General features: G+C 38.9%; 2 protein-coding genes across 2 annotated transcripts in view; one reads left to right on the forward strand and one right to left on the reverse strand.

Annotated features, from left to right (window-relative positions):
* Positions 1-15,546, forward strand: part of LOC142461503 (histone deacetylase 8-like) — a 51,446-nt gene that overhangs the window by 27,525 nt on the left and 8,375 nt on the right. The window lies entirely within an intron of this gene.
* Positions 6,158-15,546, reverse strand: part of LOC142461505 (histone deacetylase 8-like) — a 49,525-nt gene continuing 40,136 nt past the window's right edge. The window contains exon 5 of the mRNA XM_075563523.1: positions 6,158-6,570. Coding sequence (XP_075419638.1) covers positions 6,504-6,570 — 67 coding nt within the window. The 3' untranslated portion in view covers positions 6,158-6,503. The remainder of the gene's footprint in view (positions 6,571-15,546) is intronic.

Genomic DNA, 15,546 nt, shown 5'->3' on the forward strand with positions numbered 1-15,546 from the left:
TTTTTTGTTTGTGTTTATTTTTTAAACGTTTTATTAGGGGCTCATACAACTCTTATCACAATCCATACATACATCAATTGTGTAAAGCACATCTGTACATTCATTGCCCTCATCATTCTTTTTTAAACATTTTATTAGGGGTTCATACAACTCATCACAATCCATACATATACATACATCAATTGTATAAAGGACATCTGTACATTCTTTGCCATGATCATTTTCAAAGCATTTGCTCTCTACTTAAGCCCTTTACATCAGGTCCTCTTTTTTCCCCTCCCTTCCCGCTCTCCCCTCCATGAGCCCTTGATAATTTATAGATTATTATTTTGTCATATCTTGCCCTATCCGGCATCTCCCTTCACCCCCTTTCCTGTTGTCCGTCCCCCAGGGAGGAGGTCACATGTAGATACTTGTAATCGGTTCCCCTTTCCAACCCACTCACCCTCTACTCTCCAAGTATCACCCCTCAAACCCCTGGTCCTCAAGGCATTATCCACCCTGGATTCCCTGTGCCTCCAGGTCCTATATGCACCAGTGTACAACCTCTGCTCTATCCAATTTTGCAAGGTAGAATTTGGATCATGGTAGTTGGTGGGAGGAAGCATCCAGGATCTGGGGGAAAGCTATATTCTTCATCGGTGCTACATTGCACCCTGACTGACTCATCTCCTCCCCTAGACCCCTCTGTAAGGGGATCTCCAGTGGCCGACAAATGGGCTTTGGGTCTCCACTCTGCACTTCCCCCTTCATTCACTATGGTAATTTTTTTTTTGTGGATATTGCCTTATACCTGATCCCTTTGGCACGTCGTGATCGCACAGGCTGGTGTGCTTCTTCCATGTGGGCTTTGTTGCTTCTGAGCTAGATGGCTGCTTGTTCACCTTCAAGCCTTTAAGATCCCAGACAGTATCTCTTTTGATAGCCGGGCACCATCAGCTTTCCTCGCCACATTTCCTTGTGCACCCGTTTGTCCTCGGTGATTGTATCATGGATTGTATCATGCAGCCAATGATATGATATTTTGTTTTTTGATGCCTGATAACTGATCCCTTCGGGACCACGTGATCACACAGATTGGCGTGTTCTTCCATGTGGGCTTTGTTACTTCTGAGCTAGATGGCCACTTGTTTATCTTCAAGCCTTTAAGACCCCAGACACTATCTCTTTTGATAGCCGGGCACCATCAGCTTTCTTCACCACATTTACTTGTTCACCCACTTTGGCTTCAGCAGTTGTGTGGGGAGGGTGAGCATCATAGAGTGCCAATTTAATAGAAGAAAGTATTCATGCATTGAGGGAGTGGTTGAGTAGAGGCCCAAGGTCCTTTTGCCACCTTAATACTTAACCTATAAATATAGACACATAGATCTATTTCCCCATCCTCATATATGTATTTGCATGTACATGTCTTTGTCTAGACCTCTATAAATGCCCTTTGCCTCCCAGCTCTTTCCTCTATTTCCCTTGACTTTCCTCCTGTCCCACTATCATGCTCCGTCCCCACCTGGGTTTCAGCAATTCCTCTTGTTTACATTACCCCTTGATCATACCCTACCAGGCCTCCCACACCAAGCTCACCACCAATTTGGTTCACTTGTTTCCCTTGTCCCTGGGTTTGTTAACACCACTTCCATTCCCCCCACGTGCCCCTATCCCATGTCCTCCCGGAACTGTTGGTCCCGTTGTTCTTTCTAGATTGTTCATCCAGCCTATCTACCCAGTAGTTTTTAAGCAGTTTACTATTCATTTGCTTATGTTTTATTTATTTTTCTTGAGTTTCCTGTTGATTTCTAATAGTACAGCATTGTGATCTGAGATTGTGTTGTAGAAATATTCTGCATCTTTGTTGAGTATTTTTCTAGTTATTTTGTTCTTCATTGAAAGTTTATCAAATCCACCCAGTATTATTGTGTAGTTATCTATTTCTCTTTTCAGTTTTGTTAGAATTTGATTTATGTCTTTGGACTCTTTCATTGGGTGTGTAGATCCTTATCATGGTTATGTCTTATTGTTGGATTAACCATTTAATCATTAGATAATGCCCTTCCGTATTCTTTATGGTGTTTTCCTTGAAATCTATTTTACCAGAAATTAGCATTGTCACTTTGCTCCTATTTTGCTGCCATTTGCTCAGTATTTTTTTGTTCTTTCATCCCCCCAGCAATTTTATTAGTATATAATTCAAAAATCATGCAATTCAGTAGTTTTATCACATCAAGAAGAGTGTTACAATTATCGGCATAGTGTGTTTGGCATATTTTCTTCATTCTTGTACTAATCGCTATTAGCTCCCCAATTTTCCCCAACCTCTCCTGTCATATCATCAAGGAAGCAGTAATCTAGTTACTGTATCTATACATTTACCGATTCTGGGTATCATATATAGAAATGCACTATAAAACAAACCATCCTTTCATTTTTAGCTTATTTTCATTTTAAGATATGTCTTTTACAGATATCCTATTAATGGATCATGGTTGCTTATCCTTTGATTCTGTGTTTCTTGCCTGGGGCGTTTACTCCAGTTACAGTCAATGTAATTATTGATAGATATGTAGTTACAGCTTTCCTATTACTTATTTTAAAATGTTATATTTGAGATATAAAGAACGTATCATAGAATTCAATAGTTTAATCATATTAAGAAGGGTAATATATTCTTCACCACAGTCAACATTGGAACATTTTCTTTCTTTTTGTACCCATTGCTGTTGACTGCCCATTTCCCCCACCTCCCCTTTTGTACCTCTCAATAATTATTAATAGTATTATTATCTTCATAGAGCCACCCTTCTTGACTTTCCTATACGGAAAAACATAAAGCGTGGACAAAGAACAAAAAAATTGGCCAAATAAAACAGAGACAACCTCAATAGAACAGATAGCAGAAAATATTTTAAAACCAGAATAAATTCAGGTGGGAGATATAATGACACGTTGTTACATTCTAGCCTAATGACAGCTGCCAATATCAGACAATACTCTTTTCCTGATAGTATGGCTATTGACATTCCTACATTATGGTCAGTGGGGTCTCACCAGATACTCAATCCATGTGTGGATCCTGCAAATGGATTTAGGGCTTCCACTATTATTCGTAACATTTTAGGATCTGGTCCAGTTCCTTCCTCTGGGTTTTATTCTTTATGATCTTTGGATCACTCAAGCTGTCGTGCTTCTTTGTGGAGTAGCTGATTGCGCTCACTTAAGTGGCTGCATGTTTGGAGACAAGCCTTTAAGACCTTAGATGCTATTTTTCTAATAGCCGGGCACTGTCTAATTTCTTCACAACACTTTGCTGTAGTACGCTTATCTTCGGTGATCTCAGAGCAAGTACTGAGCATGGCCATCTCACAAGAACTAATTGTTCTTAAGGTCACAATTAAGTGGGAGCTCAAAATCCATTCATATATGTAATATATTTATATATCTCCCTGGTTTGCTTTGTAGATACCATTATCACTTTATTAGAGTGCATCATAAATCATCCCCTGAGGCATATAGTAATTCTATTGATAGTTACATTATTTTAGTCAGTGGTATAGAAAACACTGTTAAAAAAGGAGACTACATGTTTAGGACATCTTTTTAGACCCTATACTGTACAGCTTTGAAAATTAGGTGATTGGACACTAGTTACACAAACCATGAGGGTTAGAGATATGGCAATATTTTCAGTAACACTCATTTGCAAAGGAAGGACCATGCCTGGTTGGCTAACATGTCCCAAATAAGTAGAGAGAGCATTAAAAAGGCAAGTACATGTTGATCCTAGGTTGCCTTTTGTTGGACAACCTCTAAGCAATTGGTGTGAACCAATTTCCTAATCTTGGGATAGAAATCATCTGCTTCTTTCCCCATTAGATCATTTCACTTTTAAGTTCAAGAGAGTATTTCAGTCCTTTAGATCAGCTACAAGTGAGTTTAAGGTAAATCCAGTTCCCTTAGTGGAATTTCCCATTCAAATTCTGCTGTGGTGTGGTCTGTGAATGGGTATTGTGTATCTTGAAAGGACAGTCTAGTGTTACAGTTGTCTATAATATGTTGTGCGGGTCACGAGAGGTTGGATAGAAACTAGGTCAAAAGTGCCCACTTAGGAACATAATACTGGGTGTATTTGTGTCAGTGGTGGGTTGCCTCACCAGATTGACCCAACATCAGAAATGTAATCTTCTCTAATACAGACATGTCCCACCCTTCCTCTTGATCTGAGTTCCCAGTAAGGTTCACTAAATACTCTTTAAAAAAAACATTTTATTAGGGGCTCATACAACTCATCACAATCCATACATGCATCAATTGTATAAAGCACATCTGTACATTCATTGCCCTCATCCTTTTCAAAGCACTTGCTCTCCACTTAAGTCCTTTGCATCAGCTCCACTTTTTTCCCCCTCCCTCCCCGCTCCCTCCTCCCTCATGAGCTCTTGGTAATTTACAAATTATTATTTTGTCATATCTTGCCCTATCCAATGTCTCCCTTCACCCTCTTTTCCATTGTCCGTCCCCCAGGGAGGAGGTCACATGTAGATCCTTGTAATCGGTTCCCTCTTTCCAACCCACTCTCCCACTACCCTCACAGTATCGCCACTCACATCACTAGTCCTGAAGGGATCATCTGCCCTGGATTCCCTGTGCTTCCAGCTCCTATCTGCACCAGTGTACATCCTCTGGGCTATCCAGACTTCCAGACTTGCAAGGTAGAATTCGGATCATAATAGTGGGGGTGGGGGTGGGTGAGAAGGAAGCATTTAGGAACAAGAGGAAAGCTGTATTCTTCATTGGTGCTATATCACACCCTGATAGACTCATGTCCTCCCCTAGACCCCTCTGTAAGCGGATCTCCAGTGGCAGACAGATGGGCTTTAGGTCTCCACTCTGCACTTCCCCCCCTTCATTCATTATGGTAAAAAATTTTTTTGTTCTGATGATGCCTTATACCTGATCCCTTCAATACCTCGTGATCATACAGGCTGGTATGCTTCTTCCATGTGGGCTTTATTGCTTCTGAGCTAGATGGCCGCTTGTTTACCTTCAAGCCTTTAAGACCCCAGATACTCTCTCTTTTGATAGCCGGGCACCATCAACTTTCTTCGCCACATTTACTTATGTACCCGTTTGTCCTCAGCGATCATATCATGGAGGTGTGCACCCAGTGATATGATTTTTTGTTTTTTGATGCCTGATAACTGATCCCTTTGGAACCTCGTGACCACACAGGCTGGTGTGTTCTTCCATGTGGGCTTTGCTGTTTCTCAGCTATATGGCCACTTGTTTATCCTCAAGCTTTTAAGACCCCAAACACTATATCTTTTGATAGCCAGGCACCATCAGCTTTCTTCACCACATTTGCTTGTTCACCCACTTTGTCTTCAGTGGTTGCATCGGGAAGGTGAGCATCACAGAATGCCAATTTAATAGAAGAAAATATTCTTTCATTGAGGAAGTACTTGAGTAGAGGCCCAATGTCCATCTGCCACCTTAATACTAAACCTATAAATATAGGCACATAGATCTATTTCCCCATTCTCATATATATATTTGCATATGTACACGTCTTTGTCTAGACCTCTATAAATGCCCTTTGCCTCCCAGCTCTTTCCTCTATTTCCCTTGACTTTCCTCCTGTCCCACTATCATGCTCCATCCCCACCTGGGTTTCAGCAATACCTCTTCGTTACATTACCCTTGATCATGCCCTACCAGGCCTGCCACACTCACCTCACCACCAATTTGGATCACTTGTTGTTCCCTTGTCCCTGGGGTTTTTTTTTTTGTTTGTTTTTTAAAAAATTTTTTTTTTAGTCCCTGGGTTTTTTAACACCACTTCCTTACCCCCCACGTTCCCCTATCCCATTTCCCCCTGGAACTGTCGGTCTCGTTGTTTTTCCTCCAGCCTATCTTATTTAGACAGGCCTGCGGAGATAATAACATGCACAAAAACAAGACAGAGCAAAACCAAGCAGCAATATACAACAAAACAACAACAACAAACCAATGACAAAAACAAAACACAACAAGAAAGAAAAGCTTGTAGTTAGTTCAAGGATCATTTGTTGGCCTTTAGGAGTGTTTTCCAGTCCAGTCTGTTGGGGCACCACACCCTGGCCCCAAAGTCCACCTACAGCATTCCCTGGGGACCTTGCTGCTCCATTCCCTTGCTTTTCCGCTGTACTCCTCCAGTGCTTTGCCTGAGTGTGGTGGGATCAGGTCGAGCGCAATTCCCACACTGTGTTTCTGGTGCTGGCCCCTGCAAGGCCATGGGTCAGTGAGGGACGTCAGGTCTCATAGTGGGGCTGTCCATGTGGTCCTCTCTGTGGACTGGCTGCTCTAATTGGGGTTATCATCCTCAGGGCCTGGTGGGCCAGAATGTGCTCCACTCTCTCCTCCCCCTTCATCTGCTCCCGTGTGTTCTGGTCAGATATGTCCCTCTCCTGGAGCTGCAGATTCAATGCTGTCCTTTGAAATAAATACTTCTGGGGGGAAGTTCAAGTATCCACTTAGTATTCGGTACTGGGGCCAACCCCCCAGACTACTCCACGCTGGAATGTTGTACATGGTAGACAACTGGGGAGGAGGTGGGGAAAGGAAAAAAAGGATGAAAATAAGGAAGAAATGGGTAGCGGGGGCAAAGGGGTGCTTACCCACTAAATACTCTTATAGGTGTGTCTGCTAATTTGTATGATCATAGTACACTTCTCCCATCCAAGTACTAACCAGGCCCGACCCTGCTTAGCTTTCAAGATCAGACGAGATCGGGCGCGTTCAGGGTAGTATGGCCGTGGACGATCATAGTACACTTCTATGGCAGGAATTGATTGATCTTCTCCCGCTCCCCCAAACATGGGAGATTGACCCCATCTGAGGTGAGGCTACCTTACTAGAGGTGCTTTTTAAGATACTGAAATATGTGGTTTATAGTAACTAGGCAGGCACACTACGTTGTTGTTTGGGGGCCGTATTAGAAGACTACATGACCTGAGAACAGTAGCTTGCCTTTGTCTTGTTTTTTATCCTTACAGTAGTAGACTCATACAAGATATGTCCTTTTCAACATAAACATTTCCAAGTCCATCCATGTGAAAAGATGTTTTGTTTTTTCATCACTGTTATGTACACTGTGCATGTACCAGTTTCTTTATCAACTGATGGGCATTTGGGCTATTTCCAGCTTCTTGCTAGTGTGAACTGTGCTGCAATGGACAAAGAATAGCATGTGTCTGTTCGTGTTTTGTCTCCTACTCTTTTGGGATATATGCTCAGCAGAGGTATTGCGGGATTGTGTGGTATTTTTATTCCCAGTTTCAGTAAGTGCCATATTGCTTTCCACAGTGGTACATGTTCACAGTCCTGCCAACACTGTATGAGAAATTCCAATCTCTTCATACCCTCTCCAGCATTATTCATTCTCTGTTTTGTTTGTTTTTCAATTAGGCTATTGTTATGGGTGTCAGATGGTATCTCATTGATTTTAGTTGCACCTCCCTGAAGGCTAGTGATCCCTAAGCATTTCTTCATGTGGTTGTTAGCTATTCGATGAATTCTATGTTCATGCTATTTGTCAACCTTTTAATTGCATAATTTGTTTCTTTTTCTTATTGAAGTATTGCAGAGTTCTGTAGATTTTAATGATTAGCTCCTTATTTGTTGTATCATTGCGAAAAAAATTCCAGTCTGTGAGTTCTTATTTTACCTATTTTGTAAAGTCTTTTGATGTGTGTGTCTTGTTTTTATTAAGTCCCAGTTGTCTATTTTGTCTTATATGGATTGTGTTTCCTTTATTGTATTTGGTAGTGTATGTATGCCCCTGCTGCATGTGGACCCTTACATTTGTCCCAGTTCTCTTGTTGGTGATTCATCTAGCTCTGGAGTTTACATTTAGGTGGTCTCTAATGCACCTTGAGTTTGTTTTTGTACATGGGGCAAGTTATAGGTCCTGTTTCATTTTTCTGCAAATGCAGATCCAATTTTTTTCCAGAACTACTTGTTGAAGAGGTTATCTCCCATTCAATTATTTTTGGTCCTTTGTCAAAAACCAAATGTCTGTTGGTGGATGCTTTTATTTTTGGGTTTTCTATTTTGTTAACATTGATTTATTTATCTATCATTGTATTAGTACCAGGCTGCTTTGACTACTGTGGCTGTATAATAAGTTTAGAGGTTAGGTCGTATAAAGCCTCCTACTTTGTTCTTTTTTGTGAAGTTCTTTGCTTATCCTGGGCCTCTTCCATACCATATGAAGTTGGTTATTAGTTTTCCATTTCTTTAAAGAATGAAGTTGGGATTTGGATTGGAATTATGTTGTATTTTTAGATTATTTTAGGTAGTATTGACATTTTTCATATTATTAAATCTTCCTATCTGTGAACACAGGATATTCTTCCATTTGTATAAATCTCTTTGGTTTCTTGTAATAATGTTCTGTAGATCTCTTTGTATAGGTTTTTTTTTTGGTGTGTGTTTGTTTAGGTTTATTTCTAGGTGTTTCATTTTTATGTGACTATTTTAAATGATTTTGTTTTCTTGATTTTTTTTCAGGGCTGTCATCGTTATATAGGAATGAAATTTATTTCTACTTGCTAATTTTATATCCTGCTACTTTACTAAATCTCTCAATGGTTTCCAACAGACTTTTTGTGGACTCCTTTGCCTTCTCTAAATATAAGATTATATAATCTGTAAATAGTGGGAGCTTTATTTCTTCTTTGCCCAATTGTATTCATTCCCTTGATTTCTTTGGTGATTCTGGTTAGGACTTCCAGCAAAATGTTAAGAGTGGTGATGAAGGCACCCTTGCTTAGTTCCCATTCTCAGGTAAAAATACACTTTCCCATTGAGTGTGATGTTGGCTATTGCTTTTAAAAAATATGATCATTATTATGTTGAGGAATTTCCTTTGATTCCTAGTTCATCGAGTGTTTTCTTTATCAGAAATGGGTGTTGGATATTGGCAAACACCTTTTCTGTATCTATCAATATTATCATGTGACTCTTTCTTTGCCTTGTTTATGTGGTGCGTTACATTAATTTCGATATTTTTCTAATGTTGAATTCTGTCCTTGCATCCCTGTTATAAATTGCAATAGGCCACAATGAGTTTTTTTTGGATATGTCATTTGTTACATCGATAAAAATTATGTTGAGAATTTTATATCTTTTCTTGAGGGATATAGGTTTTTAATTTCCTGTCTTTGTGGAGTTTTTGCTTGGCTTTGGTATCAGGGTTATGCTTGCTTTGTACAATAAGTTTGGGAATTTATTGTCTCTATATTCTGAATAGTTTTTGCTGAAATGGTGACAGTTCTTCACTGAAAGCTTGGTGAAGCCATCTGGTCTTGGACTTTTCTTGGTTAGGAGTTTTTTTCTTCTTTGGTTAATGGTCTGTTTAGATTTTCTACTTTGACTGTGTTCATTTGGGTAGATGTATATTTCCAGGTATTTTGTCCACTTGTTTTAGGCTATCAAATTTGTTGGACTACAGCTGTTTGTAGTAGTATGTTGTTGTTCTTTTTATTTCTTTTGAATCTCTTGTGATGTAGCCCTTTACAACTCTAATTCTAGATATTTACATCTTCCTTCTTTCCTTTGGTGTGTTTGCCAGTAGTGTGTCAATTTAGATGATCCTTTCAAAGAAGCATTGGAGCCCTGGTGGCATAGTGTTCATGTGCTATCTACAAGGTCAACATTTTGAAACTGCCAGCTATGTGCTTTATACAATTGATGTATGTATATGTATGGATTGTGATAAGAGTTGTATGAGCCCCTAATAAAATGTTAAAAAAAAAAAAGAAGTATGACCAGAATGCTCCTTAGAGGCAAGGATGGTGAGACTTCATCTTATACTTTAGATATATTATCAGGAGAGACCAGTCCCTGGAGAAGGACATCGTTCCTGGCAAAGTAGAGAGGTAGGGGAAAAGAAGAATACTTTTGATGAGATGAAATTTGCACAGTGGCTGCAACAATGGGCTCAAACATAAGAACAATTGTGAGGATGCTGTAGAAATAGGAGATGGTTTCTTCTGTTCCACATAGGGTCACTATGAGATAGAGTGGACTCAACAGTAGCTAACAATAATGACAATAGCTACATCTCAACTTCGGTCTCCCTTGTAATATAGATATGCTTTATTTTTTAAGCAATGATTGGCTAAGGTAAATTATAGTTAGCAGCATGAAAATGAGCCAAAACTAACCAGTTTATATAGGGAAATTTCATGAATTGAATTATGTTCCCCCAAAATATGTCTCAACATAGCTAGGCCATGATACCTAGTCTTTTTTTTTTTTTTTAGGTTTTCTTAAGGATTCCATTTCTTTTATACATACATCAATTGTATAAAGCACATCCATACATTCCCTGCCCCAATCATTCTCAAGGCATTTGCTCTCCCCTTAAGCCCCTTGCATTAGGTCCTCTTTTTTTTCTCCTCCCTCCCTGCTCCCCCCTCCCTCATGTGCCCTTGGTAATTTATACCTCGTTATTTTGTCCTATCTTGCCCTATCCGGAGTCTCCCTTCCCCCCTTCTCTGCTGTCCCTCTCCCAGGGAAGAGGTCACATGTGGATCCTTGTAATCAGTTCCCAATACCTAGTCTTGTGTCATTGTTCTCCAGGTTGTATCTGATATAATTATCCTCCACTTTTGTTAGTCATTTAAAATCATAACCTCTATACATTAATGAGGCATGATTAGTGTGAAGTATACCTAGAGTCACAGACTTGCTAGAGGGTGTGAGTCAGGTCCCTCCATTACTCAAATCACCAGTTGACTCAAGTCGCCACTCTGATTAAAGTCACACATTTTATCTTACAAGAAATGCATGGAAAGAAAAGCAAACTGAGAAAGATGGGCTTCACCACTGCCAAGAAAAAACAGCTAAGGGAAGAACGTGACCTTTAGATCCAGACCGTGTGCTGAGTACTTCCCTAGAACATGGGGATTACGACACCATGGGAAAGAATGAAAGCAAGACACTTGCAGATCTCTACTTAATACTAGCCCCACAGTTGAGACAAGGACCTTTCCTTAGGTGACATCCTGAATTCAGATTTCTAGCCTCCTTAACTGAAAAAAATGGATTTTTTTTGTTAAAGTAATTTTACTTGTATAGTTTCTGTTATAGCAGATTACTAAACAAGATTACTAAAACGGGAACTAAAATCACCATCTTAGGTTTGTTAGCACTATATTCTAACTGCCTGAGCTAAATAGCCACAGATATTGCCAGAAAGCAAACAAATCTTTCATCAGGAACAAAAATCCATTCAAGCATGTAATGTGAGGTAAATCATCCCACCTGAATGAACTGCATTCAATGTTGAGCCTTTTGGAAAATTATAATCTAATAGGGTAGAAAGACTTCTGACTTATCTGAACAGTTTTAAATTTTCCACAATTTGTATCATTCCTCCTAACAATTTTATTTCATTTGAATGATGCAAATTCCAAAGATTCACACCACATTTACTACAAAAGTAATATACATTTTAAAGAAAATTTTAGTAAATGTTGCCATTCTTTAAAATGAAGTACACCTGGAAGGGCAAACAGAAGTCTATAAAGTTAACAAGTGTTTAGTAAGTTCTTTATGAATGTACATCCTCTTATAGAAATTTTACAGATAAGGAATCCTGGGCCAAGGCATTAATAAAAGCTTCAGAATCTTCAAGCTAACTCCTAGAGGAAGCTGTAATAATCCCTCAGAGACATTTTGTTAGTTGTCTGGAATAAAGTCCACAACTACCACTTGACTCATCCTGTATGTTTTGTTATTACTATTATTATAAAGCACATAAGTCAAAAGATTAGTTATTTCAGTTCTTCTCAATCTATACCTTACCCTGATTTGCTTCAAGTCTCCAGAAGAGTTTAAAGAGCCATTTTTACTAAAATTCAAAAGACCATATCTTTTTTTAGACTAAATTATATATGGCACGGAAAGTAAAGATTCACAGAAGAAAAATTCATTGAACTCTAACAAAGAATTTAGAAAGCTAATGTACCATACTAGCATTCCAACTAAATTAAGTAGTATCACTTGTATAAGAATCTGTGTCAGTATTGGATTTAAACATGTGAAACTATGCTTTAAAAAGAAAGCTGAATTTTTATCTCATAGTAAAGACAGGTTGGGATAAAAAATTAAATTTAGGTAAAGCTATGAAACAATATGTGACTTATCTAGTTGATACTTTCTTCTTTTTCTTTTAAGTTCTTATATTTAAATTCTGACACTAAAAATTAAGACTCTCACTATAGTTCAGATGTTGGGGTAGGGAATAAAACACCATAGTTCTAGATATTGGCTTTGAATTTCAACCAATAATTTCCATTTTGTTTTCTTTAAAAAAATTATGAACACATCAGTGGGTTTGGTGACCATAAATAATAAACAGAAAAGTTTACTCCTATGGCATTCTATATTAGAACATTTGCCAATGCCATAAACCATAAACCATAGGTTCCCACACTTATTTGATCTACTGCCTCCTTTCCAGAAAAATATTATTCAGCACCCCCCTGGCAATCAAAAACTTATGTCCTGTAGTCCATAATCCAGGATAAAATATAGGTATCTGCTTTTGCAGACCCCTGGAGCCCTGGTGGTGTAGTAGTTAGACATTGGGCTGTGATCCACATGGTCGGAAGTTCAAAACCACCAGCAACTCAGTGAGACTGGGATTTCTACTCCCATAAACAGTTACTGTCTCTGAACCCCACAGGGGGGTTATGAGTCAGCATTGAATGGATGGCAGTAAGTTTGGATTTGATGGATCATTGCAGCACACACACACACATACCCCAGGGGGCAGTATCACCCACGTTGGGAAACAACTGCATGGACAGTTACCCTTCTCTAGCAAGAAGCAGCTTCAAGAACTGTTCATATTTTAAAATCAGATGCTAGAAAGAACAATAAAAATGGCTACATTTCTCATGCTATTTGGATTGATCCCATTAAACATATTGAGAAATATTTTTAAATATATACAAGGCGGACTTCAAAAAAGTTCATGGAAAATTCCACTATCATTTAATTCCATTTTCCACAAAACTTCTTGAAGTCTCCTTGTAAAATAGAAAAATTGCTAATATTGAGAACTATAACCATTCTTCCAAACTATCAAGGTTATCAAAAGCAAGAATATCGAACAACTATCACAGCCAAAGAGGAGACATGGTGATTAAATGTAATGTGAAGTTCTGGAACAAGAAAGGGCCACTAACTGACAACTAAGGAAATCTGGATAAATTAGAATTTCACTTAATAATAATGTTCTAACATTAGTTTATCAATTATAATAAATATATCATACTAAGGCAAGACGTTAAGCTATGGGTAGGAACTCTCTATTGTCTCTTCAATGTTGATGTAAATCTAAAACTACTCTGAAAAAATAGTCTATCAAAACATAAAAATTGGGCTGTATTTCTCAGGCTATTTGAAATGGTTGCACGGTACTGCAATGCTGAGGGCCTAAGCTCATGGGGCTAGATCAAGGACAGTCAAAGACTTCAGCCACCAGTGCCAAAAGAACCAGGCCAGACATCCAAAATCCCTTCAGTGGAGAATTTCAATGAAAGCAATTAATTATTAAAAGGCAGCCAGGGAAGCTTGTTGTTGATAAATTTCTTTATCCCAAACAACCCTCCAGCTCTAAAACACATCGTGGAAATCAGGTTTCATGAGCAGCTTAATCCCCATTTGGAGAAACAGAGTTAACAATTCTGGCAGGGACAAAAACTCCAATTGAACTACATCCTCTATTAACTGGCAAACCCTGGAGAGAGGAATTTAGTGCAAGAGCAGAGTCCGTTCATGGGGCTTTAATGACTATTAACTCACACATTACAACATATATCATTGTCTGATACTATCATTTGCACAAATAAAGAATATAAATTCCAAGCTTGAATCTTTTCATCCTCTTTCGTAGATGTGTTTAGGTAATAAAAATCATGGATATTGTATTATTAGCCAGGTTATAAAAACTGATAGTTTCTTGAAACTACTGACCACAGTTAATTAATAGAAAGCACATGTCATGATTTGGAATCTACTGATTCAAAATATGAATCCCTTAGTTCAAATTATAAATATTTATGGAAGATCTATAATGAGCCAGATATTAGGCTGATGAAAATAAATTAGTTCAAGAGAACACTGTGAACTGATGAAATAGTTTAGAGGAACATCAAATCAATAAATAGAAATGTGAAGCACATTAATAAAATCTTGTTAAATAGGAAACATTCTTGATTTAACATCACATGCCCTCTAGTGGTCTCGGTTAAAATGTGAAGCTTACATAACAGTTTGGTAATGTCTACTTTGAATGGAACCCTGATGATGTAGTGGTTAAGTGTTAAGCTGTGATATGCAAGGTCAGCAGTTCAAAACCACCAACACCTCTGACAGAGAAAGACAGGACTTTCTACTCCCATAAACAGTTACAGCTTCAGAAACTCATAGGGGCATAAGGTCATCATGAGTCAGTATTGACTCGATGGCACTGAGTTTGGTATTTTTGGTTTTTAACATCCACTATGCTGAAACTCTGCTTATTTGAATCTGTGAGCACTCTAATCTCTGACTGTTATGTGCAGTGAATTGCTGTGTGTCTTTCTGGGAATTTCATATCTATTAATATATTATCATTACAGGAGGATCCAAACATAGTGGACTAGGCAAATATGATACACAGACTTTCTAAAACAAAGGCTCAAGAAACTAAGTCCAAGGGATCCTGATGATAATCCTTGAACCCACAGCTTCAAAGGAGAGGATAAAGAAGTAGATCAAACATTGACAAGGAAGAATGAAACAAAAATGGCAAATAGGCAAATGGAGCAGTGAACCGCCAACTGGTAGAGCATACTATTCTGAATTATCGCAAGTAGAATCTGATCTGAGCAGGAACCAGATTAATGGGCTCTACTCGCCTACAACTGTACCCGCACCCACATCAGTGATCAGTGACAGGAGCGGTGTGATCTTTCTGCTTACTTTGCAAAACCTCCCAGTGACCAGAGGGAGAGACCAGTCTCCCCACCTGGCAGCCAGCCCAACTATACCCCCCCACACATACTGCCAATGTTAAGCGACTTTTTCTTTCCTTTTAACTTTCTCCATAGTTCTTCCCTCTTGTCCTCGTTTCTATTTTTCTTTTCTCCCTCTTCCTTTACCCCTCCTCTTTTCTGTTCTCATAGAGCAGATGTTCCTCCCTCCACTGACTCTGTTGTTAGTAGTGCCAACCCTCATCCCTCCTAGATGGCGCAGCTAGCACTTTAACCAGTACTATGCTTCTTTCCTCTTTCTTAGTTCTTCCCTCTACTCTTTTTCATTTTCGTTTTCCTCCCCCAGTCTTTTTTTGAGCCAGGAAGCAAGAGCCTATACCCATGCCCCCTGCATCTAGGGTCAGCAGCACCCACTCATCCCTCCATGGAAAGCAGAGTAAACTCCACAATCCAGCTGCAGCTGTTTTTGGTGGCTAAGGCTTGTACAAGTATGATGCCATTTTTTCCTTTTCGTCTTAGTTAT

This window comes from Tenrec ecaudatus, chromosome 11 (assembly GCF_050624435.1).
Source record: "Tenrec ecaudatus isolate mTenEca1 chromosome 11, mTenEca1.hap1, whole genome shotgun sequence".
Lineage (NCBI taxonomy): Eukaryota > Metazoa > Chordata > Mammalia > Afrosoricida > Tenrecidae > Tenrec > Tenrec ecaudatus.